The sequence below is a fragment of the Lepidothrix coronata genome, unplaced genomic scaffold (assembly GCF_001604755.1).
Source record: "Lepidothrix coronata isolate B3197 unplaced genomic scaffold, Lepidothrix_coronata-1.0 Scaffold19, whole genome shotgun sequence".
NCBI classification, from domain to species: Eukaryota; Metazoa; Chordata; class Aves; order Passeriformes; family Pipridae; genus Lepidothrix; species Lepidothrix coronata.
Genome location: NW_016690199.1, coordinates 4987279 through 5008992, shown reverse-complemented (window position 1 = coordinate 5008992; position 21714 = coordinate 4987279). Strand labels below are relative to the sequence as shown.

The following is a 21714-nucleotide window of genomic DNA, read 5'->3' as shown; positions in this document are numbered from 1 at the left end:
GTTCAATCAAATGATGAGGTAATAGAATACTTCAAAGTAAATTCGTTAGTTTTCACGTATTCTATGGAGCTGAGGCCGTGTTTGGAGTTAGGTTGTATTTATCTGTGGGGAGGCGCAGCAAGAGCTGCCAGCAGGAGGAGCGGGAGTCAGTGTCCGTGCCCCTTCAGCTCTGTCGGCAGGCCGGCAGCTGGGATTGCATTATTGGTGTGGAGGGGCGGGGGCTGCAGCCCTCAGCATGGCACTGGCACCTGAAGGGAAAAGAGGGAGAGGAGAGGGTCCACAGACTCAGGTGGAAGAGAGGATGGAGCCGACAGGTTTGTCCCATGCACCCTGATTTGGTAAAAGCCTGCCGCTGCTTGCAACGGTGTGGACTGGGTATGACATCGAGATTCTGCGAAGGTTTGAAGGCTGTTTTCCAATTTCTCCATAGACAATAAGTTATCAGGGAAAGCAGCCAGCATGGAAAACATGAGGGCCGTAAAGTGAGGCAAGCTGCTGAAATCTGTGTTTGCCCAGGGCCTCCAGAGTCCCGCATGGGGAGCAGCTGAAGAAGAGATACTGCCTGACCTTGTTCCCCCTCTGTGTATAAGTCTGTGTAAACAATATAGGCAATATAATACCCCATGCCAAACTGCAGAGAATGCTCTGCCACAAAGGGGTTTGAAGGACAGGCTACCTGGCCTCTCTGCCCCAAAGGGGATCAGGAAAACATGAAGACAAAATATCCCAGAGGCAGTTCTTCACACCTTATCTCCTATTACTCAGGATCCATCCTTGTCACTTTAGCACTCAGAAAGCCCAAATCCTGAACGGCAGCTGAGGGCAGTGCTTCTGCCACAGAAAACATCACAGTGCTGCAGGCTGCCACTCTAGTCATGTCCCTACAAGAGCAGCCACCCAACAGGCTTGGTTTCTAATACTACAAGCTCTCTGAAGAGTTATCCAAGGAAGGATCGAAGAGTTGGTTTGCCAGAGGAAATCTACAACTTCAATGCTGCTTGCTCTCCTAGGGATGGAAAGAGCTTTTAAAAAAGTATATTATGGATATTGTTTGCTAGTGTGGTGAGGAATACATTACCTCAACCACTACCATGTCTCATTTCAAGATGCTCCACGATTTTATCCAGATGGGCTTTTTTTGGAAAGCTTGTATTATGAATATTCCATCTCCAGTTGGACAGACAAGCCTAAAATTTTATTTGAGTCCCTTCATTTGGCTTAGATTGACAGGATTCCTCTGTGCATTTTTACATTGATTCTTTCCAGCAGTAAAAACTTAAGGTTCAACTTTGCAGGAAACTTCCTACACACATCTGTACCGACAGCCCTGCACGGAGCAGCATATGCAGAGATTTGGGACTGAAAATCCACATGACATCATTTGCATGTTTTTTCTGTTGCCACAAGAGGCCAGTGATTGTGTAATTTCCAGTCTCCAGTGTTTCACCTCCACTGTACTCCACAGGCACATCTGCCAGACACCATCTGGAGGCTAAAAGTCATAACTACAGATTGGCTGCTGGGACATCCCGAGACCTCTCTGGCAGGAGCCAGGAATGTTTAAATATTAACACAAAATCAAAGCTCAAACATTTCTCCACTTAACATTGACCACAGGTATCTCTGGCTACAAACTAAGGCAGGAATGTCCCATGCACCTGAAACTGGAGCTGCTGGATGAGGCATATTGATATATGAGTATAGATAAATAAATACTCATATATTAATGTATCAATATTAACATATCAATATATTCATATATAATGTGGTAATATATTGATATATTGATATATTAATATATATTAATATAAATAAACAACACAACTCAGGGCCCTTATCTTCATTGCTGAACAGGTTATTTAGGAGAGGAGGTAGGAGAAAAGAGATCAGCTTTTGTATAGACACCTAATCTTCAGAAATGCTCAGCACCAAGCATCTTCTGTTGTCACTTCTGGACAATCTGAGCAAGAACTCCATTCCCATCCCACAGTTAGCAAGAAGCTGATTCAGCCACTAGCCCTAATAAAGCTCAGGATATCCAAGAAGATGCCAAATCACACTGTTAAAAGGTCAGTTTTAAAAGATTATTGCAATCTCTAAACAGTGGAGCTAGATAGCTACAATGAAGGACTTGCTACAGCAAGAGGAATCCAAAAGGGTCCTACCAGAGAGTTAATCATCCTCTGAAACTGTTTCAGAAAAATATCTGGGGGAGGAACTCTGTATGAGCACAAAGAGAAGGATTAAATTTTTATCAGCATCAGTTCAGGCTGAATAAAGCAGGCCTCCCAAATACATGGTGATAAAATATTTACACTGCATCACTGTGTTTTCTTCCAAAACCAGAAAAGCATTTACAGGAGACATGGCACTAGAAAATTCATCACTGCTACATGATGTGGAAACTCCGTGAGATTCTTCAACATTTTCTGGCCCCTTCTTGTCTTACAGGAATGAAAGAAATACCAAGAAAGCAAGAGGTGGGCAAAAGCTTGGAGAGGGAGGCATCTGGAACAGGCAAGGTAAAGGAAAAGGAAGAGTATTTGCAATGCATTCATCTGCTGCCAGTATCAAGATGTATCTCGTCTTTTCATTGCTTCCCACTTCTCAGCAAAGTGGAGGGAGTGCTATATAAAGATTCAGAGACACTAACCCAGGTCCTGAGAGCTGCACAGCACCAACTGCCAGCACATTGGCAGAGTTCCTCTGCCGCCTCCATCACAACCACTCTGTTCATCGCTCACATCAAATTTTTCCCTGCAAAGGAGAAAGACGTGGTCCTCAAGGAACCAAAATTAGGCAATTTCTAAGGATGTCTCTAAATTATCAAGTAAATTAAAAAAGGAATCACTATTTTTTCCCCATCCTGAACAAGCATGTTCTCTGCACTGTTATGAACTTAGATCTCCAGCACATGTTATTTACTGGCTGTCAAGAGCCAAGACCCTTGAAAATTAATAAAAAGGAGCATTAAGGCCACATTTCAACAAAGGATTTAGGTAAGTGACTATTTCCTTTAGTTTCAAAGAGAATATTCAGCCCCTTAACCGTACACATCTGTTTAGTGAGCAGGAAGTAGTGGTGGACAGTGGTGTTTGTTATGCTCCATGACTACATGACATCAAATGCCTTGGAGTCAACAACGTCTGAAAATCACACAGACTGCAAACCAAGTTAATACAGCTGATCTTGACACAGCACAGAATCACTGAATTTTAAGGCAGCTGCCTTGGAGCTTGTTTGTTTGAATGAATGGTTCATTAATTATATTTTCTGCACAAGGTTTTAATGTGGAGCTTCTAAGCCAAGTAATACTTAAATGTTCACTGAGGTCTCCTTGGCTGTTACCATACTCTTCACAGTTCAGTATAGCTTAGGTGGGCAAAATGGGTCACATGGCAGCAAAAATATAAGCTTTCATGCACAAAACCTGTTTTACATCAGGAAAATTATGACCGCACTGATTTTTTTTATGAGGATAATAAGGTGAACTGGCCTGATTCCTGCTACCCTTACCCTGCATAACCATTTAGGTCTACACAGAGGGAAGGCCAGAGAGCTGTGAAATACCTGCTGGATAAAAAAATCTACAGATTTGTGCAAGTGGGACCTGAGTCCTTCATGTCAGCAACTGCCTTCCCCCACCGTTTGCATGTGTAAACTGAGAAAAAGCATATTAACATTTTCTTTCCTCTTCCTTCCCAGTCTCAGGGGGGCCATCACACCCCAATAAACCAGGAACTCCAGGCTGGACTGTCATTTTATATAAAATATACAACACAACAGATCTTCCATGGTACAATCAGTTCCAAGAAGAAGCAGATGCATCTTGTGATTATTAATTTATTCTAATATTTTTGAAGGGAAGAGATGGGGAGAGGTATTGATATGTATGGCAGGTACTGACTGATATTTAAAACCTTTGGCATTACCATATGTGCCTGGAAATAACTGCCAGTTCTATTAGTTGCTGTCACTGATGACAGCATGTAAATGACTATCTAATCTGCATATACAATTAAATAATTAGGTGCCATATGTAAGAGCAGTTATTTATAGGTCTGGAATCAGAGAAAAAGTTTAAATCCCTTCTTTGTAATGTATGTTCTCACGAATCAGATCCTCTTGACCATAGATATAGATCTTCATTACTGAGTGCCCTATTTTAGGTTAAAAAAAAATAAATTGAAAAATCACAATTAATATCTCATAGTATTGATTTTCCTCTGTGATACACTGCATCTAGCCTGCTGGCAGGATGTTATAGCTGCTGTCCACAAAATGCCTGGCAACTTTTGGAGCTCACCACAAACAAAACAAGCCAGGAAAAAACCTGTCCCGCTGAAGGTCCATCCACTGCATTCAATGAAGGCTTGATCTATTCTTACAAACAGCTGACCTAGATTCTCTGCCTGAATGAGAGCAGTTCCCAGCATCAAGGCTTCTCAGAGAGTCAGAAACTCATGTATCGCTTATCATGAGAGATGGGGAAAAAAGCAGGAGGATATAATCTTAAGGGAAAGCAATGGCATACGTTTGTCATAAAAGCTTTATCCTTATCCCCACGAAGCACTTCCCCGACACACTTCTGCTCTCATTTTAGAGCCTGGAAAGGATTGCAGCCCTCCTTTCAGCACACACAGCAGGCCAGGCAGCCCCGGCTCCATGGAGAGGCTGAGCTGTGCCAAAGCTGTGGGGGACACGGCCGCACAGCGGGGTGGCCAGCTTGCCGCTCCGGAGCCACCCACAGCTTTCCTGCAGCTCGGAGGCAGCTCCTGCCCTGGGCTGTCGGCAGCGAGGCTGGGCTGGATCAAGGACTGCCTATTCCTGTCATGCCAGGAGGAAATGAGCCAGAAAGGTCTGCTGAGCCCTACAGTGCCAGGTTGTGGTGGGATCCAGCTGCAGGCACAGTGCACATCCATTGCCTCTGGGAAGCTAGGGGGGCCTCAGCGAGGCTATGCTATGTCCTACAGGTGAGCCATGCAGGACACTTCTCCACCTGCCAGTTCTCCAAGAGATGGGAAGTGCATCCCGTGGCACTCAGTGACATAAAGATAGTGGTATGTGGCTCAGAAGGATAGAAAGGTGGGTCAGCCCAGGAGCTTTTCTTCCTGCCTCTGCTACTGACGCATTTTGCTCTCAGCTCCCTAAGATCCTATCAGGCCCATCCATACACCCGGCTCAGTAACCTTGCATATTAACCAGTAATACTCACAAGACTAGCGATCTCCAAGGATGATCTCCAGGAAATCCAAGGATGTCCATCACTGTGAGGGATACCAGCTTGACACTAGCTCTTGATGGCTGCTGTCACTGTTGTCACTGGTGTTGAGCTGCCCACAGAGAGCAGCTCCAGGTCAAGGGCAGTGACACCTGAGCAATATCCCCTCAGGCAGGATGAGAAGGAGCTGGCAGGCAGGGACAACTCGCTCATGTCCCCCAAGGTACAGCTCCTACCCCAGGGCTATGCTGCAGTTCTGGCCACAGGGACAAGGACAGGGACACAGACTGAGTCCCTGGCATGGGCAGGAGCTGGGCACTCAAGAGTGGTTTCCATCGATACCAAAATGTTTTGATCTGCCCCACAGATGAAGACAGAAAGCTAAATTCATATACACAAATACAGGTCCACTGATCATAGAGATATCCTACCCATTATCCAAACATGAACATCCCGGACTGAGGCTACAGAAGAGGATTTCTGTTCATGTGGACCCTCACTGGCTGTACCACACAGGCATAACCCACACATCCAGCCCATGCAGACAGCAAGCAACTGCTGCGGGCCACGCTGCCAGCGAGCATTCCCCTATCCCCCCTCCTCTGAAACCTGCAGAGGAACCTGCCAAGAAGAGAGTATAAGATATGTTTAACCACCTCTCAATTCAGATCTGGTTCAGTAAATGCAAACACTGCATCAAGACTCTGGGTTTTCCTAACCAAATTTTTTTTTTTTTGCATGTGGGCAACATGCAAACTCGGTCAGTATTATTCCTACCAAAACACTTGCTAGGGGTGTTATTTTTAGGAAACCATGTGATAGTCTGACTTTTATTTATGAGCACATGGAAAGATCCACTGTATATTTTCCTGTCTGTCTTGTTTGGGGTAGTTTGTTTTTTTAGTTCTTTGGGTAGGTTGCTGAGATCTTGGGCTTCTTTTTAAAAGACAAAGTTAGACTCAATCAGAAGACCTTGAAGGTCACATTCCTTCGCAGTCAACAAAGCAAAGCACGGGCAGCAGCGAGCAAATCAAACCAGACATGGGCACAGAGAAAAGGCAAGACCGTGATACAGGTAACAAGGGACAAGGATATGGAGCACAGAAGATGCCAGGTGGCTACAGGAGGTGGGAAATCAGGCAGAGTTTGAAGAATGATGGAAAACACAGATATTCACAACTCCTGAAAGGGTAAACCCAAGACCACAGCAACCAGACAAAAGTCAGCAGAAAAGCCCAGTTCAGCAACAGAAAACTTGTCCAGAGATTCAAGTCTATTTTCTGAGACCTCTTCTTAACTCTTTGACACAAACAAAATAAATGGAGGCAATGCAATTCTGTACCAGCTTTTCATTCAGCAGGTTAGTGGTCACAACCTTAATGGATATCCATTGGATAAACGAGTCAGATATCCATTGGATAAACAAGTCAGGTTGGATCCCCGTGACAGGGGGAGGCCCCTACAGTCAGGATTGAGCAGAGATCCTTTGTATAGAGGTCTCTACCTTCTTGGCTTTCACCTGGCCTATCCGGGGAATCCAATCTTTGCCCAGTGCTCAAGTTAAGAGGCTCTTTAAGTTGTGGGGATGTGAATCCTTTCACTAGCTGTACATGGCCAGCATGAAGTAGTTTACATCTCTGTGGATAACCCAGACAGCTTTTATAAGCAGAAAAAAGACACAGGCATAGGCAGTGCCCTTCCTCTCAAGTGAATGCAGACATCTAAAATAGGCCAGTCAAGCAGCATACCAGCACTGACTAATTCTCTCCATCAGCAATAGAAGGAATTCAGAATGAGTAGCTCAGACATAGATATATCTATGTCAGAGCAGTGAGCCACAGCCTTAATCTCTGGAAATTAATGACAACAAAGAGTGTCAGAAACTGGTCTCCAGGCCTACGGGTCTTCTGGCTTTCCACTCATATGAAAAAAACCAGATGTATGTGATCTGTGAGGGCACAGGGTCAGCTGTGTGCCTGGTGAATAACTTGCAGTGATGGGCTGCATATCTGGCAATGGAACCAGCAAAAGTTGCTTGTTAGGGCAGGTTATCTCAGCAGGAGGGAAGTTCCACATGGGAATCCTGCTTGCCCACTTCCCCAGGACCCCACCACTAGCCCAAGGCTTCTGCACATCTGGGAAACACCTCTGTCTCTTGGCTTCAAACAGAGCAGGAACATCAGAATTTGCTGCTGAGAGGATGAAAGCATGGGGACAGGCTGCTCCTGCCACGGGGAAAGGGAGGGGGTTGAGCTGGCAGGAAGAGCCTGGTGTTTGCTGACACCTTTTCTGACTCTGTCTCTGCCTCTGCCCAGGACTAGGGTCTTTTTGGTGTCTCAAGTGCCCCTTTGGCAATCCACTTACACATTGGAGACACTCAGATTCAGAAAAGTTGTTTTCATCTCTCCTTTGTAATTGATCTCAAGCCCTGAAGCTCCCATGCCAGGATCTGGCCTCCCTGAGCTAACTGCTGATATCGTCTAGGTATCTGCAAAAAGAAACAAGAACTTCAAAAGAAACAACACAGGTAGAGGCAAAGACAACTGGACCAGACCCATCTCAACTTCCAAACTACAAATAACATTGCTTTCTCCACCAAGACCACGCTGCCACAGAGCATTAGGTACACACTGCAGATGGAGCTACACAAACTACATCCTCCATGTGGGGCAGGCAACTGCAGATTCTCCTGCAAACAGAAACAGCACAAATGAACAGGGAAAGGGTAGGGCCTCTTACACGTGGCACAGCATGAGAACTCAGTCTGTTTAAGAGGGAGACAGTGAGAATGATATTCAGGGATGCCCAGGGGTGTTTTAAGAACATGGGACATATCTTGCAATCTTGCTCAAATGGCATGGGTGATGCAAGCTGCCTGGAGGGTTAGCCATGTGTCACTGTGTCATCATCTAACATTGATATGCCACACGATTCTAAGATTGCTCTCAGGAAAGCCAGTGGTACGTAATAAACATCATGAAAACAGCTTCTTATATCTCAAATTTTCCTTTTTTTTTTCCATCCCCCGTGTAATACTCACACACAGGTCACTTCTGTTACCTATAACTTGTAACACTTTTCATGTGATGTTGCACTGAATTTTCTGTAACTATATTTTTTTTTATCAATTAATGCACAAATAAAGCATACTTTGTCAGTCACTGACACATGCAATTTCTATCTCATTTTTTAAAACCAGCAAGCTAATACTGCCTCAAAAAAGAACTGAAAGCAGCAATTATTCACTGTACTCATTAGCAGAAAAACGGATTTCCAACTGTTTCAGTTACCCTCCTGAAATTATGCAGTTAGGAGTTAGTGCCAGATTCCCATTTAGCTCAATAGTCTTTTGTAACAGCAACAAACAATAGCATCTTCTTCATTTATCGGGCTTCCCATAAGAGGAAGAACTCATGTTACAGAGGAAGGGCTACACAATCATGCCTTACTAGCTCAAGGTACACGGGACTTTCACAAGTCCCTTAGAAATGTCAGTATACACAACACCCAGGAAACTTATGAGTGGCCCAAGAAAAACAGTCTGCTCTCGGTAACAGAAGTAGTACTAATGAGTGCAGGACAATAGGCAAAGGCAGGCAGGCCAACAGAAAGCAGAAGGAGAAGTGTAATGGGAGCCAGGTTATCAGCTGAGCCGTAACACGAGAGCTGGTGCAGGTCTGCTCTGTTGCCCACCAGCACCATGCACTGTGTCACTGAAGCTCATCAAGCCACTACAGAGGCTGAGGCTGCTGCAGAGGTGAGAAATGCAACTCCTCTGCTCCCACTAAACAGAAAGCACCAGTCCTCACCTCCTCTCATGAATGTGATGTTCTCCTCCTGCTACGTTTCCTCATGGGAACGTGCATGTGTCATTCCAGTGCAAAGTTGCTGGGAGAGCAAATTCAAGGACACATCAGACTTATTCTTTAAATAGCCCTTCTTTTTTTTTTCTTTCTTTTTTTTTTTTTTTTACAAGCATGAAAGACTTTGTGTCTTTTTCAGAGAGGGTAATGTTTTATTTAAAATGGCCTGCCAGTATCATGAATTTTACATGACAGAAGCTCCACCCCACAACATCTTTATCCTTTCCTCGTTAGTCATCAGAGCTCTGATCCTTCATCCAGGAGATATGGCACATCCCACCAGGAGCCCTGGCACAGGGTCTGACTCATGTTGTTCACAGGACTATCACTTCTCCCTACTGACCACCCCTGAAACACAGCCTGCCCTGAAGCATTGCCTTAGAGGAGACAGATCTGCTGCATCAGCTCCTCCCCACAATGTGTCCCACAGAAATCCACCCCACGCAGGCTGTTTGGAGATACACAGATGTGAGCAGAGAGCTGGCAGGTCTAGTAGAGCATCTTATCTGCTGAAAGGCCTCTGGAGGTCACAGATAAGCTAACTCAGGCAAGGGCAATGCTAAGGCCATAGATATGCAAGCAAAACAAGACAGGCAGCAGATCAGACGTATCTTCCCATGATTTTGGGTTAGTGCAGGACTCAGTTGATGTCTGTGGTAATGAGTGTTCAGTAAGGTCAGCTTTTGCAGTAAACCAAATGTATTCAACTCTCAATTAGCCATGGACGATTACTGGGGTTGGGGATTAACCAGACACTCCCTCCCCATAGCAACCACAGCTACACAACCACACCACCACACATGCGGAACATGTTCTGGGCTGTGCCCCACTTTCACCCCAGCATGTTAAAGCTGTCCCTGCTCAGCACAGAAACTGGCAGGTTTCTTACATTCCTTTCACATGCAGAATACCTGAACAAGTTCTTATCCCCTGACTGACATATAGCCTGTAACAGCCAGGATCCAGTTTTATCCAGGTTACCCCATCCCACCTTTTCTTCAATGGTTGAAAGCTGACGATATTTAAGCGAACCAGCCAACACTAAAACAAGAACACACCACGTAGCCTGCAAAAGCTGTCCCAAGCGTCAGGCAGCTGGTACGCTGACACCGTTGCCTATGTGCTGAGTAATGATATCTCTCTGTTTCTTTGTGCTCCCTTACCCATCTCTTTCCATCTGTTGTTCTTGGCATCCACTTGGATCATATGCTGCTCAAAGCAGGGCTTTCTGTTAGCGCCTAGGAGATAATCTGCGACAGGGCACCGCAAAATCAGTCTGATCAATTCACACGAGGAATTAGTGAAGTGGAGTCGACATTGTACAGGGACAGGTGTATGAATGGGTTAAGGATGGTCCGTCTGGATGGAAAACGTGACTCAGAAGTGTTACTAACACTATTCTTTCTCGTGTCCGTAAACCTAAGCAAGAAATGGGAGACATGGAGCGGGTAGAAAAAGACAGCAGGCTGGCGGGCAAGCATCTCTCATATACAAATGCACTAAATTACGGGTACACAGATCAGATGCTGAGAAGAGCAGAGCATTTACAACTCCTACACACATTCCCATTTCTTCTCTTATAGCTATTAACTTTGCATGCTTCTCTGTTTTGTTTTTGCCTCATTTTTCACACACATAGCCCAAGACTTGGATCTTATCTTCATGTATCCCAGTGACTTCCTGGCATATCATGCGCATGCACAGCTACACCCACAGGTTGAGGCATCTCTTTCCCTGCCTTCTGTACACGATGATAGTGCAACTATGCCGGTCACCAGGACAACAGTCACAGCCTGTCAAATTGATAAGAAGTTGGTTGGTTGGGTTCATGCTCTGAAAGAGAGCAAGACAGGAGCAACAATTGTAATACATGGCAGTGAACTGCAAATGACATTTGGGTTTCCCCTTAGGGAGCCGGAATAAGAACGAACATGAGAGTAACAAAGAAAGAAGAGAGTCTGAAGAGGCTTGCTGTTTAACTTTTAAAGCTGTACAGTTAATGGGAAATGGGAAAGATTCAAGTAAGACACAGGTTTGGAGCTCAGACATGGGGCTTATCTCTGCCCTCCCATGTAAAGGGAGCAGTTTTGAACATACATAGTCCAAATTTCCAAAAGTGATCAAAACCAATGGGCTCAGAGGTTGTCACTGTTGGACACCAGAACAGCAGGCAACTGAAAGAAATAAGCGTTTACATTGCTAGAATTGCCTCTCACTAACAGCAGCCAGGACTGCTAAAGGACTGTACTACCTCAGGACAACACCCAATATATCTCTTGGCTGGACATGAACTCACTGCAAAACAGTCCCACCAAACAGCCCCACCAAACAGCACCAAGCTGAATCCAGAATCAGGGCATGCCACTCAAGAAAACTATTTTGCCAAGCAGGCATTTGGTAGATAGTGGAAGTCAAGTTGTAAATCCAAACTTTTGAATGCTGCCGAAGTTCAGGGAAGCACAGACCTGGTATCTCTCATGTTCAGTCTTACAGCTTCAAGGTCTACAGTCTAACCATTTTGCCAGTGCAGAAATAGATATGAAAGACAGTCTGAAAAGAAAACCAGCGGTAACTGCAATTGAAGTCCATTTTATCATGTTATCTATAGCCTATGGTAGGATTAATGGTACAGACAGAATTAATCAGAGTGGTAAAGCCCTGTCAGAACAAAAAGGAACTGTGCATATCCAGGTGAAACAAGAATTCTGATAAGACTATCTCTCTAAAACTGATAAGAAACACTGTCCTGTCTTTTTGAGAGATACTCACGGACACAGCAGGGCTTCCACCAGAGCAAGACTTGCATTAGCTGTGTTCAAACAAAGGTCTGGAAACACAGGTCACATTGGTCAATCTCTAATCTAAATGGGAACAGGGAAGCAATACAAACACTGTCATGTTGTATGACATGGGATCAGGCAGACAACAGCCAGTGATAAAGGGGTAGGTGATGGTTAAAGGTCTCCTCCCCACCTTTGCTCCCCACTCCTTCCCAAACAGAGCTTGAGCCTCTGCATCCTGTGTCTCAGCTGTGATTCAGCAGTGAATTTTCTTGATAAAAAGGTGCCCCAGCATTCATACATCCTCTCCATCCCCTTGCCTGCACATTAGGGAGAGGGGAACTGCAAGCCAGCTGCACAAATATCTCTGGCTGGGGATGAGATACACACTGTGGTCCAACACATTCAAGGTCTTTCTAAGCACAACAAAGCAATGCCAAAAAAACAGAAAAATGTCATCAAGGCCATACAGTTGGATTTCTTGCATTTGTTCTGCATCTCACTCAAATTGGGCAGGCATAATGCAGGGAGACAAAGAGGCCTTTCTCAGCAAGCAGCGTGGCGTGCACTGCTGGGTCACCTCAGGCGGCTGTCTGTCTGCCCAGTCCCCTTTACCCTGTTTTGATTGTAGCTGCATCCTTTCTGTATCAAGATGTGGATACTTAATGTATGCTCACCTCTGCCCCCAGCTACACACTGTTTCTGCTTAGCTAATGTTTTTCTTGGCAGGCTCAGCCAGGCAAGTCAGAGTTCAGCTTGCACCCTGGTCAGCTGAAGCACAGATGACTGGCTCCGGGAAATGCTGCAGAGACATGGCCAAAATGAACTGAAGTCACTTACAAGGAACTGCAAATTGCCCTGTGTTGGTACTCAGCCAGTTTGATTCTGGCCCATGACCGGGCATCCAGCCACAGCCAAAGGACAAATCAACAGGAGTTTCTGCTGGGACATATTATGAGGAGATTTTTCAAAGCAAGATTTAAGAACAGAATACTGTCTGTTCATGCCTTAGCAGCATGGAAGCACAATGACAGGCCCTCCAAAAACCTTTAAATACAGTTAGTGTAAGTGAGAAACGGACAAGATAAAAGACCCAGAACAAGGGCTAAGACACGGCTTTTCACAGCTCTGGCATAGCTCTCCCATCAAGTGATGCATGCCAAGCTTTCAAAAGTGCTCAGAGCAAATGGCTGAAGCTTAGTTGGTCCTGAGAAAAGGCTTACAAATTTGACTTCATTTTATCTGATATTTTATTTATCTGTTGAGAAGCAGTCATTAATTATTGCCCTATGACAGAGACCACTGTGGGAAAACCACGATTAGTAACTCTCCTTTGTTTCGTGTGTTCTTATTAGCAGGTGTTTTGGAAGCATATATTGCACAGCCTCTTGTGCAACAGTCCTGTGCAGAGTTCAGAGATGCAGGGAGACAGACCTCCCCAATACTGATCACATAGGTTGGAATCACTACAGCAAACAGCACTATTTGCAGACCCGGAGCACAAACAGGCAAAAATCAGGCAAATCTGCCACAACCCAAAGTTAAACTACAGAGCTGCCTCTTTAAAACCTTTGCCAGGGTAAGAGAAGACCTGAGTGGTTTACTCCATAGCAGGAGACAAGGAGGTTTGTGCTGACTGTCAAGCAACCCAGCTAGCAGGCTGGGACTTGGCAGCCCACCACGACTTTGCCTGCTTCTCCCCTGCTCCAGGAACAGAGTAAGCTGGGAGTGCCTGCACACACCACAGCATATGCCTCCCATGCACCCAAATTAGCACAGTGTCAACAAGGGGCAGGGGCCAAATCATTCACCCTCCTGCCCACCTGAACATTTTTCAGAATGCAGTGGCTCAGGACTCTCTGCAGAGGAAGCAGTGGGACTCCCTCGCATCTAGGAGAGGAGAAATTTCAGGCTTCATCTGTGTGACTCAGCTGTTTACTGTAAGTCTCTTTGGGAGCAGCGGTGGCACTGAGATTCACAACTCACTATCCTTAAAACAAAAAGAAGTTTTTTCTAGCTTGTGCTAGTAAGCATCCTCCAGAGCACAAAGACTCACACAGAGACTTACCCTCACAGCAGACAGAATAAACTATCAAAACCCCTTGTCGCAGCATTCCTTGTCTCAGTGAACCAGGAAAAAAAAAGGCAAGCAGGGAAAATAAGAGCTTTCTTTAGCCACAGTAGATGCAACTAATCAAAAGAATTGGATATCTGCAAATTAAAAATATTTATAAGCTATCTTTGAAGACAGAACTATTATATCTATATGGCCATAATCAGGGATAAGTGCACAGAGCCACTACCAGGAAAGATGCCTCAGAAGTAAAGTCTCTGAGTTAAACCGGCACATTATCCACTAGTATAAAATACGGCATCTCCATGGACTTTAATGAGCTCACATACATTTACATATGACCTTCTAGATCCCACCTGCACCCACACACCCTCCCTAACTTCGTCTAGAACAGAGAATTCATCCATCACCTGGTCATCCATTAATCTGTCAAATGTGCAAACAATCAGAAACGAGAGGAGCTGTGTATTTATTACACATTTCTGAATAAGTCATGCCAAATATCTAGGACAAACAATACATTAAGCCCTAAAGAACCCTCTGAAAGCTTTTTGCCCGCTGGAGGCAACAATGAAAAAGTAACATGATAGAAAGGGAACAGTAAATCATTCATGAGAATGATTAAAAACAAACTGTGGGTGAGGTGCAGCAAAACACTAAAAACAGCCAGCATATTCTTTGAGTATCTCATCTTTTAGAGGATCAAGTGGTTGTGAGGAACTTTTAGAAGTACTACTTTGTGTTCTTTACTGCAAAGAAGACATACCAGATATAAAATCCATGGAGAACTGTACAACCACAACTTACAGCTTATTCAGATGCCCCATGACTACATGAGGCACTGAAGCAAAAATGCTACTCTACTTGAAATTACTTGTGCAAACAAGGCTTAAGAAAAAGGCATGTTAAGGACACTGGTGAAATAAGTATAAATTAGACCCCCAAGTGCTGAATAATGCTTTGTACCAGTGAATCTCACATGCACACAATCATTTTGGAATCCTAAAATCAAGTTCTGAAAGAATTACAGCACCAAAATATTTACAGCTACCACATAATGTAATTCAGTTGTTGGTGCCATAGTTTCCTATATGAGTGTGGTAGCCACAAATCATCATTAACATCTCTGACATCAATTCAACTCTATGAAAAGGCTTGTTTCAAGAAAGCTTGTTTCCTAAGACTATCTCAAGTAAAAAGTTCAAAAACAATTAATGTGGATAAGATTTTTTTTTCTTCAAATAACACCCTTAAGCTTCAAGGGAAAATTCAGCCTACATTATGCCTTTGAGCCTTCATTGGCACAACTGGGTGTCTTAGAACTTTTGAAAAAATGTTCTGAAAATAGTTCAAGGCAGTAAAATCCTTGTCAGAAAGTTCTGCCTTCAGTGTCTCCTGGGTCGTTCTCAAAAACAGAAGTCTACATTAGGTCAATAAAATCATGCTAGACTTTACAGTCAACACCATGCTTGACCTGGATTCATATTCAAGGATATTTTTAGCCTCATTTCTTAAGTAAGATTCGTGCAATGGTGGAGTGTGTGTTCATGTGTGTGCATGCACCTGCCTGTCTCTTCAGCCCCATTTACCTGTTCCTGAACCCACTAGATAATTACAAATACAATGATATTCATGGGTAGAGTGAGACATTATTAGTGCTTCTAGTCAGCTTTTTTAGGCATCAAAGAATCCCCATGGGTCAAAACCATACTTAATTTATTACACCACCCTTGGAAACCATGTGTGTTATCTGCTATTTTAACATTGCTACTAGTCTATGTAATACCCTAAGCATACATAACACTTGGCATGTGCAAACCATAGGACAAAGTTTCTGCCTCTATTTTCATATTTTAAGTACCACTCCCCCTGCTTTGTTTTTCAGTTTGGCAAATAATTTACTTTAGTAATATAAATATTTGAGCTGCAAACCACCAGAGCATTCAAAGACTTTGGCACTGCATCCCAGTCATGTATTATTTGCTTCATTACAAAAGGTAATCCCTGTGTTTTGATTAGGAAGCTCACACCAGCTGTTCTCGGGCTGATGGCAAAATATACCAAACAAGCAGCAAATTCTCAACCATGATGTACAAATTCAACATTACCCACTACAAGACCTGTAGTTCCCTGAAATATACCTTCAATGTTGCAAGAGAGGCAACTCTTTAGGGATTTAAAATCAGACTTTGGAGGGAAAAAAACTATGTTTTCTGTAATGTGCTGTCTGTTTCCAAAAGCACAGCTCTGCCCTTCCAGGCAAGCAGCACCTTCAAAGGTTTTGTTTTGGAGAATACGAAGATTTTCCTTTGCCTTCAAAACAGCCTTTTCTTTTGCTTTCAGCACAAGCATCAGGGATACCTTCTCCTCTTCTAGATCTGCCAGCAGAAGCACAAACATCACGCCTGGCTGGGCCTCAGTACTTCCTCCAAACGCCAGCCCTCCCAGCAACGCCCTTGTGTTGCTCTAAAGCAAAGAAACTCCTCCATGCTCAAATGAGTAGAACAGATAAGCTAAATATGCTGTAACGAGCAGTGCAGACCCCAAAAACAAGTTCAGCAGCCACATTTATGCTCAGAGGAGAAGGGCTTTAAGAACACTTAAGATCTTCAAGGTCTCCCCAGACTGGGAGGAAGTTTGGAGACAGGGTCTCAGTACCAGGGGCTACAACACCTTCCTCTTAGAAAAAGTAGAAAGCCAACAGGTAACTCTAATACCTCATTAATGTTTGTTACTACTTAAGAGTTCACATCTGCTGGGAAATCAATACTGATAATCACAGCACTGGTTGCCAGACAATCAGAAGCCAAAGAAAGAGGATGAAAGAGGATTAATCTGTGAAGGTGTTGGCAAAGCACATGACAGCTGCAGAGGACCTGAGCAATTTCTGTAATGAAATGGAAATGAAAGTGTAAATTGCTAAAACGGTACTGGAAGAGAGATTTAACTCAACACACAGGCAGATTCTGAAAGCCTGTGCTATGACACAGGCTATTCTGAAGCCTGGCTATGACAAGTAGCAGGGAAATGTAAATGCAGTGGGTACTAATGGGCATAATGAACAGGCAGGTAGCTTTGACAGCATGTTCTCAGCTGGAAGCTATATTCCCAGGGACTCCTTATCTTCCACATCCACTTCTTTCAGCAACCATATAAATGTAGCAGGCAGATTTGCCAACCACAAGCATGCGAGTGCTGCATAATGCTACTGGCTGCCAGTTAGGCCCATAGCCAAAGCTGCTGTCTGGACAAACTGAGAAACCTGGCTTCCCTGATTCCTATCGCCAGCACATCCACCTACTGCTGAGACACACAGAGAAAAGACAGGTCTCCAAGGCAGGGACTTCGCTGCTATCAAATACTAGTTTATACTCTGCAGAGAAGCTGTTTGTCTCCCCTTGCTGAGGTGACTCCCTTACACAGGCAGACATACAGGGAGGGCAGAGGGAACCTCACTGTGCCTATTGAGGACAGCAAGAGATTTGGAGCAGAGCTTGCCTCGTGCTGTCAGCTGACATTGAGCACATTCAGGGCACTCACACCCAAACACTAGCTGGGAGATTTTAGCATTTCTGCATAGTAAAAGAAGCAATAAAAACAACTATCTTAAATAATGGCTACATGTGTGTCTCACGTCATACACTTGCTCTCTTCTTTTTCTCTGTTTACTAACTCCTGAACTACTACTAATAGCTAACAAGAATGATGGTGTTATAGAGCATGGAAAGGAGAACATTTCACAAAGTGAGTCTCCCCAGGATGACCAGTGAGGTGCTGAACAGCAGTGACTGTGGAGCTCCTGAACAGTAAAACCAGAATTAACCTCTGCCCTTGTGACTGATCAATGTCTAGTGTAAATCCCGATGGATTTTGGACCCACCCTTCCCCAAACGTTGCATATTCCAACCTGGCATGTAAATAATTAAACTTTCTCTACACATTGCCAAGATAGGAAGAAGAAAGGCTATTGCTATTCCACTTAACTATAGATAATCTTGACCCTCCTTCCATCTCCTGAAATTACTGAAATTACAGCCAAAACTGTGAAGATGGTACAACAAGGAATCCCTTACTCAGATGCTCAGGGTTCCTGCCTGACTGGGCAAAACAAGAGCTCTGAACCAGCCCCTGGGAGATAACACATACAGCTTATAGCAGAGACAAAACATTCTCCAAGGCCAAGGTTACTGAATGGGTACTGGATTAGCCAGCCACGTCACTGAGAGAGGACAAACTCACCCAGTAAACCACAGACAGGACAAAAAGTTGCCAATCAGAGATACAAAGACATGTGATTACAACACCAATTTTTCTGGATTTTAAACATATTAAGATCTTTGATAGAATTTTATTTCACTTCATTACCACAGGCACTGATTTTTTGTTATTTCTAATAAAAACTGACTAAGGCAACATAGAACAAACTTAGATTATTCAAGGCTGAATGGAGCAATAACAAAACATTTCTGTGATAAGCAAATGCACCCTAAGGTCCACTGTGGAAAACTTTCTATTCTCAGACATTAAACCACTTGCAAAACCTGATTTACTAACACCATTTCAAACATCATGATTACAAAAGTATATCTAAAACCTGCTTAGTTTCTACCAAAAAAATGCAAAACACACAACACACAAGTGGTCTGTATTTTGAAGATCACACAAGCAACGTAAACTATGAACTTTAGGGTTCATAAAACCATGATATTTTAAAGTGGGAAGAGAGAAAAGATTTTTCTGTCTTGTCCAAGCTATGAAATATTTAAATGAACAAACTGCAAATATTAAGATTCAGTAAAAAATATTTGAGATCTGACATTTAATACTAATGAATTTTCTATTGAGAAAAAAATCAACAACTAGGCAACAAGAAGTCATTAATGCACAATTTTAGTCTCGTTTGTATAATCCAGGAGAATGTCATATGACTTCACTTGGATGGAGCCTGCTTTTTGCAGAAGAAATACCATCTTAAAAGGTACCTCTTTAACTAAATTATGTCAATTTATATACTATATATATATATATATATAAAAAATCTTTATTTATGCTACTAATTGTAACTGTTCAGTTATTCATTATGTAAAATAGCACCAAATCCAGGGTCTCTTTTCCCTTTAGCAGCTCGCTAAAGTGGTGTTGGCAGCAATAGGCTTTAACACTTGTAATTTATTAACCCCCTAGGTGTTGTAAAATGGAGCTAAAGCCACAGACAGGAGGCATTTAGCAAGTTATATGTGCAGCATATTTTCACAGCAAAGGATTTCCTGCTGTGCTTTTCTTGCCTCCCACTTTTTTTATGACTTTTTTCCCCTTAAGACATTTTTGGAGATGCTCCAATATTTTGCCCTAACGCTCTTGCTCACATTTCAGAAAGTGTTGTGTGTTTATCAAGGAGATAAATAACATATCCTGAAGAATTTTTTAACTTTTTCAAATGCAGACAGTGAAGTCCAAGACAAACTCGCAAGATGGACTCTGCATCCCTGGAAGTTTTCAAGGCCAAGCTGGATGGGGCTTTGAGCAACTTGGTCTAGTGGAAGGTGTCTCTGCCCATAGAGGGGGGATGGAACGGGATGATCTTTAAGGTCCCTTCCAACCCAAACTATTCTATGATGCTTTACAGGACAGTGTCCTGGCTACAAAGACCAGCTATTCTGAATGCTGAAAGGAGACATGTAACGAGGGCAGCTGCCATCACGTAAGAGGGTCTTGTTAGAAAGCACTGAGATGAGCACATTTTTCTCTGTTGCTCCAGCTGAGAGAACAAGATCTTTTATTGTTGTGTGCCACCAGAAGTGTCCAGAACGATAGCCCAGCTTTTATGATTTCTGTTTATCAGTCACTTTCATATTTGAATGCAGTTCTTCTGCATATCAGACCAAAAATGTTCCATGTTCCAAGATGAACTTGAACAGGAGGGGTGTTTCCTGTGACCACATTGATGTGATATCAAAGCCAGCCAGGAAATCTATGCTTCAAAACTAACTTCAGGCAGGAAGAGATTCAGAGTATATAACATTATCTAATGTCACTACTACTTTTATTGTTGCTCCCTCTCTTTTCCTCTATACACCCACAGAGCCATCAAAAAGCTTTACAACATTATTGTAAGACAGTGACAGGAACCAAGGAACATTGTTCTGCTGGGGAGTGTTTAAAGGGGTAAGAGAGCTGCTTCACCAATCAATTCATAAAGTCAGGAAAAAGTTCTTTGCCACTTGAACATTATTGACAATCTAAAATACCCAAAATATGTAGTTCTTGTGATACTGCAAGAGTGCAGATGGAAGAAGATGGGAAAGGGTAACAGGGAAGAAAGGACTAAAGTTTCCTGCTTTTTCCGTGAATGTAAATCCAAACAGGCATTTCACCCAGGGTCCCAATTCAGCTACATAGGGCTGGCAACACTTTATATAAAGAATATCGTATGTGCATACAACAGTTGTGTCATCCTTTGTGAGGCAGCCCAGGCACTCAAAGCCACCCATCGCCGAGTCTTTATGACACTGAAGTTAAATAACAGGCTCTTCCCTGCACCCTGAAAGCCGGATGTACAGGAAAAACACAACTTATTCAGAAGTTTAATTGCTTTAAATCATTTGTGACATAGTTACAGTGATGTCAAGCATTCGGTCACTGCCCTCCAGGCAGCCGGTCGCCTCCCCGGCAGGGAGGGCAGCCCTGAGGGGCAGCCGAGGACGGCGAAGCCTCTCGGCACACGGGGCAGTGCGGTGGGGCTAGAGGGGGCTCGGGGCCCCCTAGGAGCTCCCTCAGTCCTTCAGAGTCCCCTCAGCCTCTCGGAGCCCCCTCACAACGTCCACAGCCCCTCGGAGCCCCCGCAGAAGCGCCCAAGCCGCCTTGACCCTTCAGCCGCGGCCCTTCCACACTGACTCAGCCTACGCACCTCCCGCCCCCCCCAGCCCGTCCAGCGCTCTCTCGCGAGATTCGGTCGCTGTAGACGCGATGTCCTTTGGGGCACTGGCAGGGGGGAGGGAGAAGGGGGCGGGAGGTGAAGCCAGGGCTGCCTTGATTGATGGCAGTCTTCGCCAATAGACGGTGGGAGCGGCGAGGTCCCGGCCAATAGCTCCGCTCCGAGGCGAGCGGGGAGCCAATGGCGGCGTCGGTGGGCGGGGCGCGCCGCTGGCTGATTGATCCCAGCTCTGGCGTTGTTCAGTCGGAGCGAGAACATTCTAGAGGTGAGTACGGGGCAGCCATTGCCGGGTCCCGTCCGCCGCCCCCTCCTGCCTCGGCTGCGCGCCGCCGCCGCCTCTCCCTCCCCCCTTTCCCTCTTCTCCCCCCTCCTCCTCCTCCCTCTCCCTCACAGGTGCCGCCGCTAATGATGCCCCTGATTGTGTCTTGCCCGCAGATTGCCCGGCACCGCTCTCCCTGCTGATACCGCCAGCCCCAGGACGCCGGGACCCGGAGGCTGCGGCGTCCGCCTCCGCTTCCCTCTCCGCCTGGATATAAGCGCCCCCTCGGCCCTGTTCTCCTTGCACAATCGGCTTCGTCGCAGCCCGGGGCGAGCAGCGTTGGGTTTATGTCTTTATTGGACGAAAACGGTGAGTGTTAGTACTGGGGTAGGGCGGGCGAGGGCAGCGGGGTGAGGCTATGGGGAGCGGTTTGGGCTGGACTGGGGCCTCGGCTTGTCGGTAAACGGCGGATAATGGGGAGAGGCTTTTGTGTAACGAAGTGTCCGGGACCTTGAGGAGAGGGAGGAGAGAAGCGACGGCGGGAGGGGAACAATTGAAAAAAAAAAAAAAAAAAAAAAAAAAA

At 44.6% G+C, this 21714-nt stretch overlaps 2 protein-coding genes across 6 annotated transcripts in view; one reads left to right on the top strand and one right to left on the bottom strand.

Annotated features, from left to right (window-relative positions):
* Positions 1-11972, bottom strand: part of LOC108493827 — a 42301-nt gene extending 30329 nt beyond the window's left edge. For 2 of the 4 annotated variants that reach the window (XM_017807708.1, XM_017807710.1), the window contains exon 1: positions 11854-11972. In XM_017807708.1, coding sequence (XP_017663197.1) covers positions 11854-11890 — 37 coding nt within the window. In that variant the 5' untranslated portion in view covers positions 11891-11972. Of the gene's footprint in view, positions 1-10247; positions 10873-11853 lie in introns of those variants that run through there. The other 2 variants (XM_017807709.1, XM_017807706.1) reach the window with 2 other exon arrangements.
* Positions 11973-21010: 9038 nt separating this feature from the next.
* Positions 21011-21714, top strand: part of EIF5 (eukaryotic translation initiation factor 5) — a 7885-nt gene continuing 7181 nt past the window's right edge. The window contains exons 1-2 of one of the 2 annotated variants that reach the window (XM_017807559.1): positions 21011-21137; positions 21308-21500. The gene's annotated coding sequence lies outside the window, so the exon portion shown is untranslated. Of the gene's footprint in view, positions 21138-21192; positions 21501-21714 lie in introns of those variants that run through there. The other variant, XM_017807560.1, reaches the window with a different exon arrangement.